Source organism: Nerophis ophidion, unplaced genomic scaffold (genome assembly GCF_033978795.1).
Source record: "Nerophis ophidion isolate RoL-2023_Sa unplaced genomic scaffold, RoL_Noph_v1.0 HiC_scaffold_38, whole genome shotgun sequence".
In the NCBI taxonomy this organism is placed as follows: Eukaryota; Metazoa; Chordata; class Actinopteri; order Syngnathiformes; family Syngnathidae; genus Nerophis; species Nerophis ophidion.
Genome location: NW_026906960.1, coordinates 202,250 through 216,622, shown reverse-complemented (window position 1 = coordinate 216,622; position 14,373 = coordinate 202,250). Strand labels below are relative to the sequence as shown.

General features: G+C 41.2%; 2 protein-coding genes across 3 annotated transcripts in view; both read right to left on the bottom strand.

The window, feature by feature from the left end:
- Window positions 1-14,373, bottom strand: part of LOC133546700 (gastrula zinc finger protein XlCGF57.1-like) — a 237,351-nt gene that overhangs the window by 122,883 nt on the left and 100,095 nt on the right. The window lies entirely within an intron of this gene.
- The window catches only part of LOC133546704 (zinc finger protein OZF-like), a 52,509-nt gene continuing 47,873 nt past the window's right edge, over window positions 9,738-14,373 (bottom strand). For both annotated transcript variants that reach the window (XM_061892501.1, XM_061892502.1), the window contains one exon: window positions 9,738-13,996. In XM_061892501.1, the coding sequence (XP_061748485.1) occupies window positions 12,831-13,996 (1,166 nt within the window). In that variant the 3' untranslated portion in view covers window positions 9,738-12,830. The remainder of the gene's footprint in view (window positions 13,997-14,373) is intronic.

Genomic DNA, 14,373 nt, shown 5'->3' with positions numbered 1-14,373 from the left:
CCCAGGAGAGAAAGTGTTGAGTTGCAGTGTGTGTGGTGAAAGATTGTCTTCTAAGTACCAGTGTAAGAAACACAAGTGTGCTGGTGAGAACAGCAGCAGCAAATGAAACTGCAGGATTTGAAATAAACTGTCAAGACTTTAACTTTGACCTTCTAAAAACATCAGCACATAGTTTCTAAGATTTATAGATGAGATATTTTAGATTATTACCTTTTTTCAGTCAAGTACTACACATGACAAGTGTTTTTTAAAGTTGTTCATGATTTATCCCCCTTTTTTAGAATTCCTCAAACATTATCAATTTCAGAAAACATGGGAACGTTTGGAATGTTTGGGAAAAGTTAATTATGTACATCATCCCACAGAGCTTTACTGTACATCCATCCATTTGTTCTACCACTTGTCTCTTTCATTTTATATGTATAGCATTTAATCACATACTTTTTCCGCCAAAGGGTGTTGCGTTTTGGAGGAACTCCTTCTGTCAGAGTGCTGTTCACACTTCTTTTACTGCGGAAATCTACTCACAAAAACAATCCAAACAGTAGGAAACAAAAAACGATGGTGCGAAAAAGAGAAGACTAAATGTGCATTTTGGAAAAAATAACAAAAGCTACTTCTATACACAAATAAAGTCAACTTGGTTTGGAGTTACAAGACGTGCACACAACAAAACAACACCAAGATGGATGGCACTGGGAATGGCCAAGGTAGCAAAATACTCAAAGCATGGAATCAACTGGCGTGGAGTGGAATCGCCGAGTGCCATCCAGCTGTCAAGGTGCTGCTTAAGTAGCACCAGGGTCAATTGGAAGCAGCTGTGCACGTCCCACAACTCCGCCCACAAAGGCAACACAGGAACTCTAGGAGGAAGGAGAAATGTAAGAACAAGATCAACTGCACCAAAAGACGAAAACTGACTGTTGGAGCCAAATTTCCTTATTTGCTTATATTGTTTTTATTTAGTTTTCTCTGATTGATTGCTGGCTTCAGTTCATGCTGAATTTCCCTTTCTGCAGATTGCTCCGCCCACTTCCTGTTGAGAACCAGGAAGTGTCGACAGGGATGGGACAGTTGCTATGGTGCGGTTGCCATGGTAGCCTCCTTTAATTGTGTTCAGCTGGGAACACTGGGGGGTGATTGCATGGAGGACAAACAGTTTTGGAGCGTGTGGTGTGGTGTGTGGTCAGGTCTCACTGCTGTGACAATGTGCCATTCAAGGTCAGCATACATAATGTTCTAGAACCTACTTTTCATTTCATTTTGATAGCTTGGAATAAAGGGATTGTCATATCCAAACACATTTCTACAGTACTGGACATTCAATCATCAAACTGGTCAACACAGTATCAGTATCAGTATCAGCCCAAAGGTAAGTGCTGTACAATGACAATAAAATGCCTCGTAGCCGATTATACAAATGTGACCAATTCATCTAGATATTGTCCTGCCACAGTGAATAGGTTTCCCTGTGAAAGGCCAAAGTCCTTGCAGGGTCTTTTGTCCTAATGACTGTCTGGATAAAGTGAGGAGACTATAATATAGGAAAACAATTTATTTTTACAAATAAACTAGAATAAATAACACATTTTTACAGGAAGCTAAATTGGACAGAACACCTGCATCATCTTCTCAACAACACCCACATTCTTACAAACAACATATTTAAGAATGGTGGTGTTAAATACAAAGTGCATTCAGATACAAACAATTATTTTTGATGTTTACTCTATTAAAGGACATATATGTGCACATGTATGCACTGATTAAAATACTTTCACACAACAAAGTGTGAATACATGTTGTAATGTGTGGGGTTGAGTTATAATTGATATAATACAATTAGGTATGGCAAATGCATTTTGTTTACTTGCCAACTATTCAAATTATATTTAATATACATATTTATATAATGTCATGTAATATGACTTCAACGTTATTTTTGTTAAAATAAGAGTTTATTTGCTAACCAGTTCTACTTCTATTTATTTTATTTTGTTATTGAACAATTAAACATACATAAACAATGTTTAGACACATTAAGGTACTTTCAATACAATATGAGTGTCAGGCCTTGACGTGGATTGAGTGTGCTCCTTCGACGCAGCGGGATTACAGGACGAGCCAGGCGTGAATTCAGGTACATGTTTTTATTTAAACACTCTAATCAAAAATAATCAAACTAAGGGCGCTCACAAAGAGGAAGAAACTTGGCTAAACAGTACAAACGTGAAACAAAAACACCTGCTCAAGGGCATGAAAGAAAATGTAACTATAAACTTAAACAGCACAATGGCAAGACTAAAGACAAGAAACAAAAGAGTGCACTTTGGCATAAATATATAAACTTACTCGGCATGGAACTGTGGACAGGGCGTAAAGGTTTGGACAGCATGGGTAGGGTGCGTGTGAGTGTGAAGATCCCAGGACGAAGACAAGAAAAAGAGTGACTTAAATAGCTGTGACTATTAGTGAAAACAGGTGTGAGGCTGAGAACAGGGATGTGACAGGTGAAAACTAATGAGGTTGGCATGGAAACAAACAAAACCAGGAAGTGCAAAACGTGACTGATTGTCCAAAATCAAAAACATAACATGACAAAACAAAACATGATCCATAGGTGTGACAATGAGTCAATGTTTTTTCAATATTTTACTCAGCAATATAAAAAAAAACATCACCATCCATCCATCTTCTTCCGCTTATCCGAGGTCGGGTCGCGGGGGCAACAGCCTAAGCAGGGAAGCCCAGACTTCCCTCTCCCCAGCCACTTCGTCTAGCTCTTCCCGGGGGATCCCGAGGCGTTCCCAGGCCAGCCGGGAGACATAGTCTTCCCAACGTGTCCTGGGTCTTCCCCGTGGCCTCCTACCGGTTGGACGTGCCCTAAACACCTCCCTAGGGAGGCGTTCGGGTGGCATCCTGACCAGATGCCCGAACCACCTCATCTGGCTCCTCTCCATGTGGAGGAGCAGCGGCTTTACTTTGAGTTCCTCCCGGATGGCAGAGCTTCTCACCCTATCTCTAAGGGAGAGACCCGCCACACGGCGGAGGAAACTCATTTCGGCCGCTTGTACCCGTGATCTTATCCTTTCGGTCATGACCCAAAGCTCATGACCATAGGTGAGGATGGGAACGTAGATCGACCGGTAAATTGAGAGCTTTGCCTTCCTGCTCAGCTCCTTCTTCACCACAACGGATCGGTACAACGTCCGCATTACTGAAGACGCCGCACCGATCCGCCTGTCGATCTCACGATCCACTCTTCCCTCACTCGTGAACAAGACTCCTAGGTACTTGAACTCCTTCACTAGGGGCAGGAACTCCTCCCCAACCCGGGGATGGAACTCCACCCTTTTCCGGGCGAGAACCATGGACTCGGACTTGGAGGTGCTGATTCTCATTCCAGTCACTTCACACTCGGCTGCAAACCGATCCAGTGAGAGCTGAAGATCCCGGATCGCCACAATAACACAGTCCGATACCCCATACTCTCTGAGCACTCCCCACAGGACTTCCCGAGGGACACGGTCCAATGCCTTCTCCAAGTCCACAAAGCACATGTAGACTGGTTGGGCAAACTCCCATGCACCCTCAAGAACCCTGCCGAGAGTATAGAGCTGGTCCACAGTTCCACGACCAGGACGAAAACCACACTGTTCCTCCTGAATCCGAGGTTCGACTATCCGGCGAAGCCTCTTCTCCAGTACACCTGAATAAACCTTACCGGGAAGGCTGAGGAGTGTGACCCCACGATAGTTGGAACACACCCTCCGGTCCCCCTTCGTAAAGAGAGGAACCACCACCCCGGTCTGCCAATCCAGAGGTACCGCCCCCGATGTCCACGCCATGCTGCAGAGTCTTGTCAACCAAGACAGCCCCACAGCATCCAGAGCCTTAAGGAACTCCGGGCGGATCTCATCCACCCCTGGGGCCTTGCCACCGAGGAGCTTTTTAACTACCTCAGGGACCTCAGCCCCAGAAATATGAGAGTCCACCACAGATTCCCCAGGCACTGCTTCCTCATAGGAAGACGTGTTGGTGGGATTGAGGAGGTCTTCGAAGTATTCCTTCCACCTATCCACAACATCCGCAGTAGAGGTCAGCAGAACACCATCCGCACCATACCCGGTGTTGATAGTGCACTGCTTCCCCTTCCTGAGGCGGCGGACGGTGGTCCAGAATCGCTTCGAAGCCGTCCGGAAGTCGTTTTCCATGGCTTCCCCGAACTCCTCCCATGTCCGAGTTTTTGCCTCCGCTTCCGCTGAAGCTGCACACCGCTTGGCCTGTCGGTACTTGTCCACTGTCTCCGGAGTCCTATGAGCCAAAAGGACCCGATAGGACTCCTTCTTCAGCTTGAGGGCATCCCTCACCGCTGGTGTCCACCAAGGGGTTTTAGGATTACCGCCACGACAGGCACCAACAACCTTGCAGCCACAGCTCTGATCTGCCCCCTCGACAATTGAGGTGCGGAACATGGTCCACTCGGACTCAATGTCCAGCACCTCCCTCGTGACATGTTCAAAGTTCTTCCGGAGGTGGGAAGACTCTGCCAGACGTTCCCAGCAGACCCTCACAATGCGTTTGGGCCTCCCATGTCTGTCCGGCATCCTCCCCCACCATCGCAGCCAACTCACCACCAGGTGGTGATCGGTAGAAAGCTCCGCCCCTCTCTTCACCCGAGTGTCCAAAACATATTATTGTACATGTTATACTGTACAATTGAATAAATCAGAAACTGATGACATAGTGCTGTATTTTACTTCTTTATCTTTTTTTCAACCAAAAATGCTTTGCTCTGATTTACTTGAATTAAAAAAATGTTCCCAGGGGGTACATCACTGAAAAAAGGTTGAGAACCACTGTTGTAGTAATTTGCTCCCTGGCCCCCAAAGTCCTAGTGGCAGGTGCTAACCACCGACAGGCAATCAGCCTAATTCTTACCTGTATGATAAGGCTATGGAACGCCTCTACCTTGGAAGTCTGGTGTTTACTCGACGGCATGGCGATATCTTTCAGCAGGGACTTGTTGTTGACAACCTCCTCCAGTTTCACTGCTGAGCGTGAGACTAAACATACATTTAAAATAGAACAATGTTTATACAAAATGTTCCAGTCAACTTGAAAACTGGTTATCTATTCACAAGTTTATCTGAATTTTTTGACTTTCAAAAGATCCATCCATCCATTTTGCTACCGCTTATTCCCTTTGGGTTTGCGGGGGGAGCTGGTGCCTACCTCAGCTACAATCGGGCGGAAGGCGGCGTACAGCCTGTACAAGTCGCCACCTCAACGCAGGGCACTTTCAAAAGATGTGCAGTAAAATATTGCTATTCCCTCACTGCTTTCGGGCAACTTATTTGCCTACTTACTTGGTTTGAGACATTTCTTTTGCATACTTCTACCGTGCAGTTGTCCAAGAGCACAAGTTGGGAAGAGGTGGCCATGGTCCTTGTGGATGTTCTGAATGTGACTTCCACTAGGCAACCAGAAGTTCCCCCTCTCCAGGCGGTGTAGACGCTGCACTCCCATGCTGTTCAGCACTTGCAATACCTTGCCAGAAGATCCGCCAGCCAAGAGAATGCCAGCAGATAGCAGGATGTTGCCCGCGGCATAAGGGCCAATGTTTGGCTGGCTGCTCCACCTACTCCTCCGGTCACATGATGTACATTGTATGGTCATGATCAGCTGTGTACCGTTCCAATCCCAAGAAGGGCTTATGTCCTGGCTGCCACAGGCTGGACAGTGACACCACTTGACGAGACTCTGGAGGCACGACTCAAAGATGATGTACTTCGGTACCTTGTGGGCGCCCTCTTCCCGCATCTTGGGAGTACGTGTGGGATCTGGCGGCCCGTCAGATTGACACGGATCCGACGTCGATGACCCACTCGGCACGTAGCTGACATGGGAAGAACCACTATCTGAAGGACTTGATGCTGGTCCTTCATCAAACAATGCAGGAGGTGGTCGTAGCTTGGCTTGCATTCCAGACACACCTGGAGATGCTATGTTGGGCTGCATCTCGGGGCTGCTGCACTTGACGATGGGACTTCACTAACCCTGGCTGGCCCAGCTCTAACCCTCTCGAGGATCTCTGGGGTCACCTGCTGTCCTAGCAATAAAATAAAACACAAGTTGTTTTATATAATCTGTTAAATTTGAACTAGGATCACATACTAATTATTATCTTTGAATCCACTGCTTTCCACCAACAACTTTCTTCTTCGTAGTCTCCATTATTAATTGAACAAGTTGCAAAAGATTCAGCAACACAGATGTCCAAAATACTCTGTAATTACGCGTTGAACAGAGACGACTATTAGCCGTGTGTGGACGTGAGCCAAGATGTCCCCAACAATTTGTGACGTCACGCGCACGCGTAATCATACACGTCATCATTCCGCCACGTTTTAACTCCGCGGGAAATTTAAAATTGCAATTTAGTAAACTAAAAAGGCCGTATTTGCATGTGTTGCAATGTTAATATTTCATCATTGATATATAAACTATCAGACTGTGTGGTCGGTAGTAGTGGCTTTCAGTAGGCCTTTAAAGATGTTCTGTGAAAAACTCGAACAAAATAATGCACAATGAAGAAAAACAATTAATGTGCTCAGTTTGTAATAAAATATTTTCTGTGAAAAACTTGATAAACAAAAGTATGCGGATTGGAGAATAAACATTCAAAAGCTCAGTTTGTAAACAAGGATTCTCTGCGAATAATCTATTGATAACAGATTTAAAAAATACACACAGAAGTAAAAACATTATTGTGCTCAGTTTGTAATAAAATAGTCTTTGTGAAAAAACTTGATGACCAAAATAATGCACACTGAAGAAAAAACATTAATGTACTCAGTTTGTGATAAAAGATGCTCTGTAAAAAAAAAGTGCTAACAAACAAAAGAATGCACACTCGGGAAAAACCATTAATGTACTCAGTTTGTGAAAAAGGATTCTGCGTGAAGAAACTTTTGATAACAGACAAAATAATACAAACTAAAGAAAAACCATTAAAGTGCTCGGTTTGTAATAAAAGATGCTCTGGAAAAAAACATGATAACAAGCAAAATAATGTACACTGGAGAAACACTCGTGCTCAATTTGTAAAAAAAAGGATTATCTGTGAAGAAACTGTTGATAACAAATAAAACAAATTACACACTGGGTAAAACCATAAATGTGCTTAGTTTGTAATAAAAATATTATCTGTGAAGAAACGTATGATAACAGACAAAAAATTACACAAAGTAGAAAAACCATTAATGTGCTCAGTTTGTAATAAAAGACTCTGTGAATAAAATTTTGCTAACAAACAAAATAATACACACTGGAGAAAAAAATTAATGTGCTCAGTTTGTAATCAAATATTATCTGTGAAGAAAGTCTTGATAACAGAAAAAATAATGCACACTGAAGAAAAACCATTGATGTGCTCAGTTTGTTACAAAGATGCTGTGTAAACAAAACTTGATAAACAAACAAATTCACACAGGAGAAAAACACATTAATGTGCTCAGTTTGTAATACAAGATTCTGTGTTGAAGAGTTTAAGATTCTATGCACACATGGAAACAAACCATTAATGTGCTCAGTTTGTGAAAAAAAAAAAAAAAGATGCTCTAAGAAAAACTTGATAAACAAAAGAATGCACACTGGAAAATCAAGTGCTCAGTTTGTAAACAAAGATTCTCTGTGAAGAATCTATTAATAACGGATTAGAGAAATTCTAAAGGAATCATAATTAAAGTGAGAGAGTATAAATTGGCCAGATGTGGATGACATTTTAGTCTTCCTCTGGCACCCAACATACTCTCTTCCTAAATGAATGCACTCATTTGAACGGTAGGGTCTATTATCAGGATATAAAATCAACATCGGTAAAACTCAACTCCTCTCGTATAATTATAACCCAGAAGCAGTGAAATTATGTACAAAAATCACACACAAAGGAATATTTTCTTATATTGTTTTTTTAATCTCTATAGTTCAAGTTTTACTTAGCTATTGTTTCCATCCAAAATGGATGGAGACCATATATATATATATATATATATATATATATATATACACCCCCTGATATGTCTTTTAAATACCTGGGCCTCATTTTATCAAAATATATAACAACATTATCAGTATAAAATTATCTACCCATACATAAGAAAATAAAAGATGACATAGCACGATGGAACTTAATTCCTTTTTTTCGCCTTAGCTGTAGAATTGATTGTATTAAAAGGAATGCACTTCCAAGACTGCTGTACCGATTTCAAACTCTGCCAATAGAGATCAACAAAAAATAATTCACCTTCATGTAGTGTAATGAAAGATTAAAAAATGCTCAGTTTTGAAACTATTAAAGGGGAACATTATCAGCAGACCTATGTAAGCGTCAATATATACCTTGATGGTGCAGAAAAAAGACCATATATTTTTTCAACCGATTTCCGAACTCTAAATGGGTAAATTTTGGCGAATTAAACGCCTTTCTGTTTATTGCGCTGGAGGCGATGACGTCAGAATGTGACGTCACCGAGGTAACACACCCACCATTTTCATTTTCAACACATTACAAACACCGGGTCTCAGCTCTGTTATTTTCCGTTTTTTCGACTATTTTTTGGAACCTTGGAGACATCATGCCTCGTCGGTGTGTTGTCGGAGGGTGTAACAACACTAACAGGGAGGGATTCAAGTTGCACCACTGGCCCCAAGATGCCAAAGTGTCCGCCGCCAGACCCCCATTGAATGTACCAGAGTGTCTCCACATTTTACCGGCAATGCTAAGGCAGACATGGCACAGAGATGTATGGATAACCTGCAGATGCATTTGCAACGGTAGTCAACGAAATCACAAAGGTGAGTTTTGTTGATGTTGACTTATGTGCTAAACAGACATATTTGGTTGCGGCGTGACTGCCAGCTAATCGATGCTAACATGCTACGCTAATCGACGCTAACATGCTATTTACTGGCGGTTGTAAAGCAGACATGGCACAGAGATGTATGGATAACCTGCAAATGCATTTGCAACGATAAAGTCAACAAAATCATAAAGGTGAGTTTTGTTGATGTTGACTGCCAGCTAATCGATGCTAACATGCTACGCTAATCGATGCCAACATGCTATTTACCGGCGATGACAGACATGGCACAGAGATGTATGGATAACCTGCAGATGCATTTGCAACTATATTACGTTTCCTTCCACCCACATTTTATGCGAAAAAACCACTTACCAATCGACGGATTTAAATTGCTCCAGTGTCACAAGATGCGAAAGTCCTGATCGTTTGGTCCGCACATTTTACCGGCGATGCTAACGCAGCTACTCGGCCATGCTATGGCTATGAATAGCGTCAATAGCTATTTGCTCAATAGCTTCAGTTTCTTCTTCAATACTTTCATACTCCAACCATCTGTTTCAATACATCCGTAATCTGTTGAATCGCTTAAATCGCTGAAATCCGAGTCTGAATCCGAGCTAATGTCGCTATATCTTGCTGTGGTATTCCCATTGTTTGTTTACATTGGCAGCACTGTATGACGTCACAGGGAAATGGACAGTGGTTTCGAAGATAGCGAAAATAAGGCAATTTAAAGCTTTATTTAGGGATATTCCGAGACCGGTAAAATTTTGAGTAAAACTTCAAAAAATACAACAAGCCACTGGGAACTGATTTTTATTGTTTTAACCCTTTTGAAATTGTGATAATGTTCCCCTTTAAAAGGACACATTTTAAAAAAAAACAAGACTTCTATCGATATCTGCAGTTGCATCATTTTGTTAATATGAAGGTGAAAAATGTAACAAAGACAAGCATTTGTTTCATTGAACTGTTTACAAAAGCATATAATTCAGAAACTATTGATAGAAGTGTTTCATGCTTGTATAAGAAATCATATTTAACTTCATATGTTAAAACAAAATGGGAGAAGGAAGGAGGGATAACTACATCTGAGGAAGAATGGACAATAAAATGGAGATATCAATGGACTTGTAGCAGCTGACCCAAGTGGAGAGTTTGGCTGGGAAAGTTTTATTCCACCTTCTCAGAAGTCTCAGTATGATAACAACTCCCCCGCCTGTTGGACAAATTGTGGGAATCTAAAGGCAAACCACTAGCATGTTTTCTGGGACTGCTCTGCCATAAAGGACTATTGGAAAGAGATACACCAAGCTCTACAGGATATTTTCAAATCACCCCTTGAAAGTAACATCCTGTTTTTCACACATCGCACCTCAGGATTGGCTGAAAAAGGAGAAATACTTCATGAATATCCTACTAGTGGTTTGTAAAAAGAGCATTACCAGGAAATGGATATTACAGGAGAGCCCAACTTTGAAGAAATGGATGGAAATCACAATGGACATTTATAAAACACAGGAGATAACAGCTTTTATTATTTATAAACTAGAGATATTTACTTCATACTGGGAATACTGGGTTGATTATGTCACGCCACATAAGACTAATTTTATGTTTTTCTAATTAGTGATTAAACTGTTTTAAAAAAAAAAGATTACTCCCTATATGTATATAGTTTTATCTGTTTATATTATTTGTTATTAATATTATTATTACTTTGTTTTTTGTTTTCGTTTTTTTGCTGTCTTTCTTTTTTTGTGGGGGAGGGGTGCAGGTGTCATCGTTGGGAAATAAACAAAAAATAATATGTTGATCTTTCGGGCAGACAATAGATGTATGATGTATGCACATATGATGTAATGGATAACAATGTCAGCTGATGGATGTCCATGAAAAAAACAATAATAATAATAATGTGTAAGTAAAAAATACATTTAAATGAAATAAGAGTAGTTGTAGTAGTGACTTCTGTCATGCGGACTGTAGCCTCCACATGAGAGAGAAGTGAGAAGAAGATTGTGTGAATCCTGCCTTCCAGTCCCAGTGTGCTGACATGACACTAGATTGCTTCTCCCTCATTATCCAGCCTGTCAATCTTGGCTCAGCTCATTTCTGACACTCCATTTGTCACATCTGGCAAATTTTGTTCACATTTTGTTCGTGTTTTCCGCTGTTTAATGTTTGAATTCCTGTCCTGTGCTTTTATTTTGGTGGCTCTCCCAGTTTTGTTGGTGTTTTCCCGTGGCAGCTTCACTTCTGTCCCTGAGCATTTCCCCTCACCTTTTTTCTGTTTGCAATCAAGACTATTTCAATTGATCCTCTTGCTACCTTTGTTGTCCGGACATTATTCTTTGTTCACGGGTGACTATCCTTTTAGATGTCAAGCTCGAGTACGCACATATTTTGTGGACGCCGTCTGCTCCACATTTCCTGTGAGTGTTTTGCTGGGTTTCAGCGGTTTGTTTTGTTGTCTTCACAGTTCCCTGTTGCTCTCGGTTTTTGTTCGTTTATCAAAAACATCCATTTTTTTTACTGCATGGTGCCACCTGGTTCATCTGCATCTTAAGAAATCATTCCCAATTTCCGATTTTTGGTGAATTATTGTGAAATTTCCACTGTCATGTTACTCTTTAAGGCTTCACGGTGGAAGAGGGGTTAGTATGTCTGCCTCACAATACGAAGGTCCTGAGTAGTCAGGGTTCAATCCCGGGCTCAGGATCTTTCTGTGGGGAGTTTGCATGTTCTCCCCGTGAATGCGTGGGTTCCCTCCAGGTACTCCGGTTTCCTCCCACCTCCAAACACATGCACCTGGGGATAGGCCCCTCCCACCTCCAAAGACATGCACCTGGGGATAGGCCCCTCCCACCTCCAAAGACATGCACCTGGGGATAGGCCCCTCCCACTTCCAAAGACATGCACCTGGGGATAGGTTGATTGGCAACACTGAATGGTCCCTAATGTGTGAATGTGAGTGTGAATGTTGTCTGTCTATCTGTGTTGGCCCTGCGATGAGACGGCAACTTGACCAGGGTGTACAACGCCTTCCGCCTGATTGTAGCTGAGATAGGCAGCAGCGCCCCCCGCGACCCCAAAGGGGAATAAGCGGTAGAAAATGGATGGATGTTACTCTTTATAGTTAACTAATTAGAAAATTAAAAAAATATTTACTGAGTCAGCTGCTAGTTCACATTTTGTGGAGTCATTTTGCTACCTGTCAAGGAGGGAATTTGTTCTTAAATATCTATAAATAATCCTTAATATTGCCAGCCATAGTGATTAATTTATTAATGAAAAGAACATTAAAACTTGAATCTGACAAAAAAGTAAAGACAAATGCTGTCTTCCTCGCTGATAAAACATGATAAAAACATGCAACTGCTAGCCCCCACTTCTCACAATGTGGCGAGGTGGAATACTACAAGAGGCACTCTAATATGGTACTTAAATCTCTATTTTTAGTCTTATTATCGAGGAATATTGAGGTCACACTTATATTAAAAAAAGTAATGTTAAAGTTTCATCCAGTATTCTGATGATGATGATGATGATGACGATGAATCTGTGTCCGAACTTAGGGTCCAAATTTTTTTAACAATGTTATTAATTCATACTTTTAATTGGAAAACAACATCAATAAAGTGCAATGGAGAAAATGTGTTGGAAAAAAAAATAAAAAATAAGATGACCTCTCTTTAACAATGGGAAAATAGAATAAAAATTTAGCAACATATATAATATTCAATAAATGCACACAACTTAAAAAGTCATTACAGGACAACATATAAGAGTAGAAGATAAGAAGCACAACATTGAACATAAAATATACGTTCATATTAATCATGCTGTGTTTTTAAAGTACATTTAGCACAATCACCGTTTGAGTGTTTTTAAATCCCTGCAGCTTCCATGACTGTTACACACTTGTGTTTACTGACCTGATACTTAAACCTGATTGTTTTATCACACAAACGGTTTCTCTCCATTGTGTGTTCTCATGTGTTTGGTCACACATTGCTTTCTGGAGAAACTCTTCTTACAAACAGGGCAAGTAAAAGGTTTCTCTCCAGTATGTATTCTCATGTGTGTGGTCATGTCAGGCTTCATGGAGAAACTCTTCTTACAAACAGAGCAAGGAAAAGGTTTCTCACCAGTGTGTGTCCTCATGTGTGTGGTCATGTGTTGCCATCTGGAGAAACTCTTCTTACAAACAGAGCAAATAAAAGGTTTCTCTCCAGTGTGTGTTCTCATGTGTGTGGTCATGTTACGCTTTGTGGAGAAACTCTTCTTACAAACAGAGCAAGTAAAAGGTTTTTCTCCAGTATGTATTCTCATGTGTGTGGTCATGTCAGGCTTCATGGAGAAACTCTTCTTACAGACAGAGCAAGTAAAAGGTTTCTCTCCAGTGTGTGTTCTCATGTGTGTGGTCATGTGATGCTTTCTGATGAAGCTCTTCTTACAGACAGAGCAAGTGAAAGGTTTCTCACCTGTGTGTATTTTCATGTGTAATGTCATGATACTCTTAGCGTTGAATCTTTTAGCACAAATTGAGCAAGCAAAAGGTTTCTCTCCAGTATGTGTTCTCATGTGTGTGGTCATGTCATTCTTTCTGGGGAAACTCTTCTTACAAACAGAGCAAGTAAAAGGTTTCTCTCCAGTATGTATTGTCATGTGTGTGGTCATGTATTGCTTTCTGGAGAAACTCTTCTTACAAACAGGGCAAGTATAAGGTTTCTCTCCAGTATGTGTTCTCATGTGTACTGTAAAATTACTCTTATGTCTAAAAGATTTTTCACATTCAGAGCAGTCAAAGTGTTTGCTGTTATTTTGATGTCTCGTATCACCTTCAGAGTCATTTTTACTCTTCAAAGGTTTTTGGATGTGGTCACTGTGATCAGAAGAGTGTGACATCATGTGGTCCATGTCTGACAGTGGAGCAAAGATGCTGTCTGGTTCTGACTTTATATCATCTTCGTCATTAACCTCCTCCAACCTTGGAAGCTGCTCCCACAGTTCCTCTTCTTCCTCTATATGAGTGGGCTCGAGCTTCTTCTGTCCCACACTGGAGCTCCACTCCTGCTGCTTGGAGGGAATCTCTTCATGACTCTCTGCTGACACCTGCTGGACGTCTGCAGAACATAGAACACAAATGAGGTGTTACTTATTGAAGTTTGCAGTATTCAAACTATTCACAGGTGAGTTAGGCCAAATAGACAGCACTCCACGTTATGCATTTATTTAGTTTACCTTTTCTTTGGCCCACCCCTATAAAGTTATTCATTTTCTCCACCTACATTAAAAAGACAGCATCCATCTATATCTTGAAAAACAAAAACAATGATATGTGTGGTGTTTGAGAACAGTTTGTAAGAGCTTGACAGTAAAACTTTTCATGAACTTTAACTCACCTTAATGTGCTGGACGTCTTTGATCATTATGATTTTGGTTTAGAGCAGGGGTCTCAAACATGCAGCCCGCGGGCAAAATTGCGTTCCGCGAAACGTTA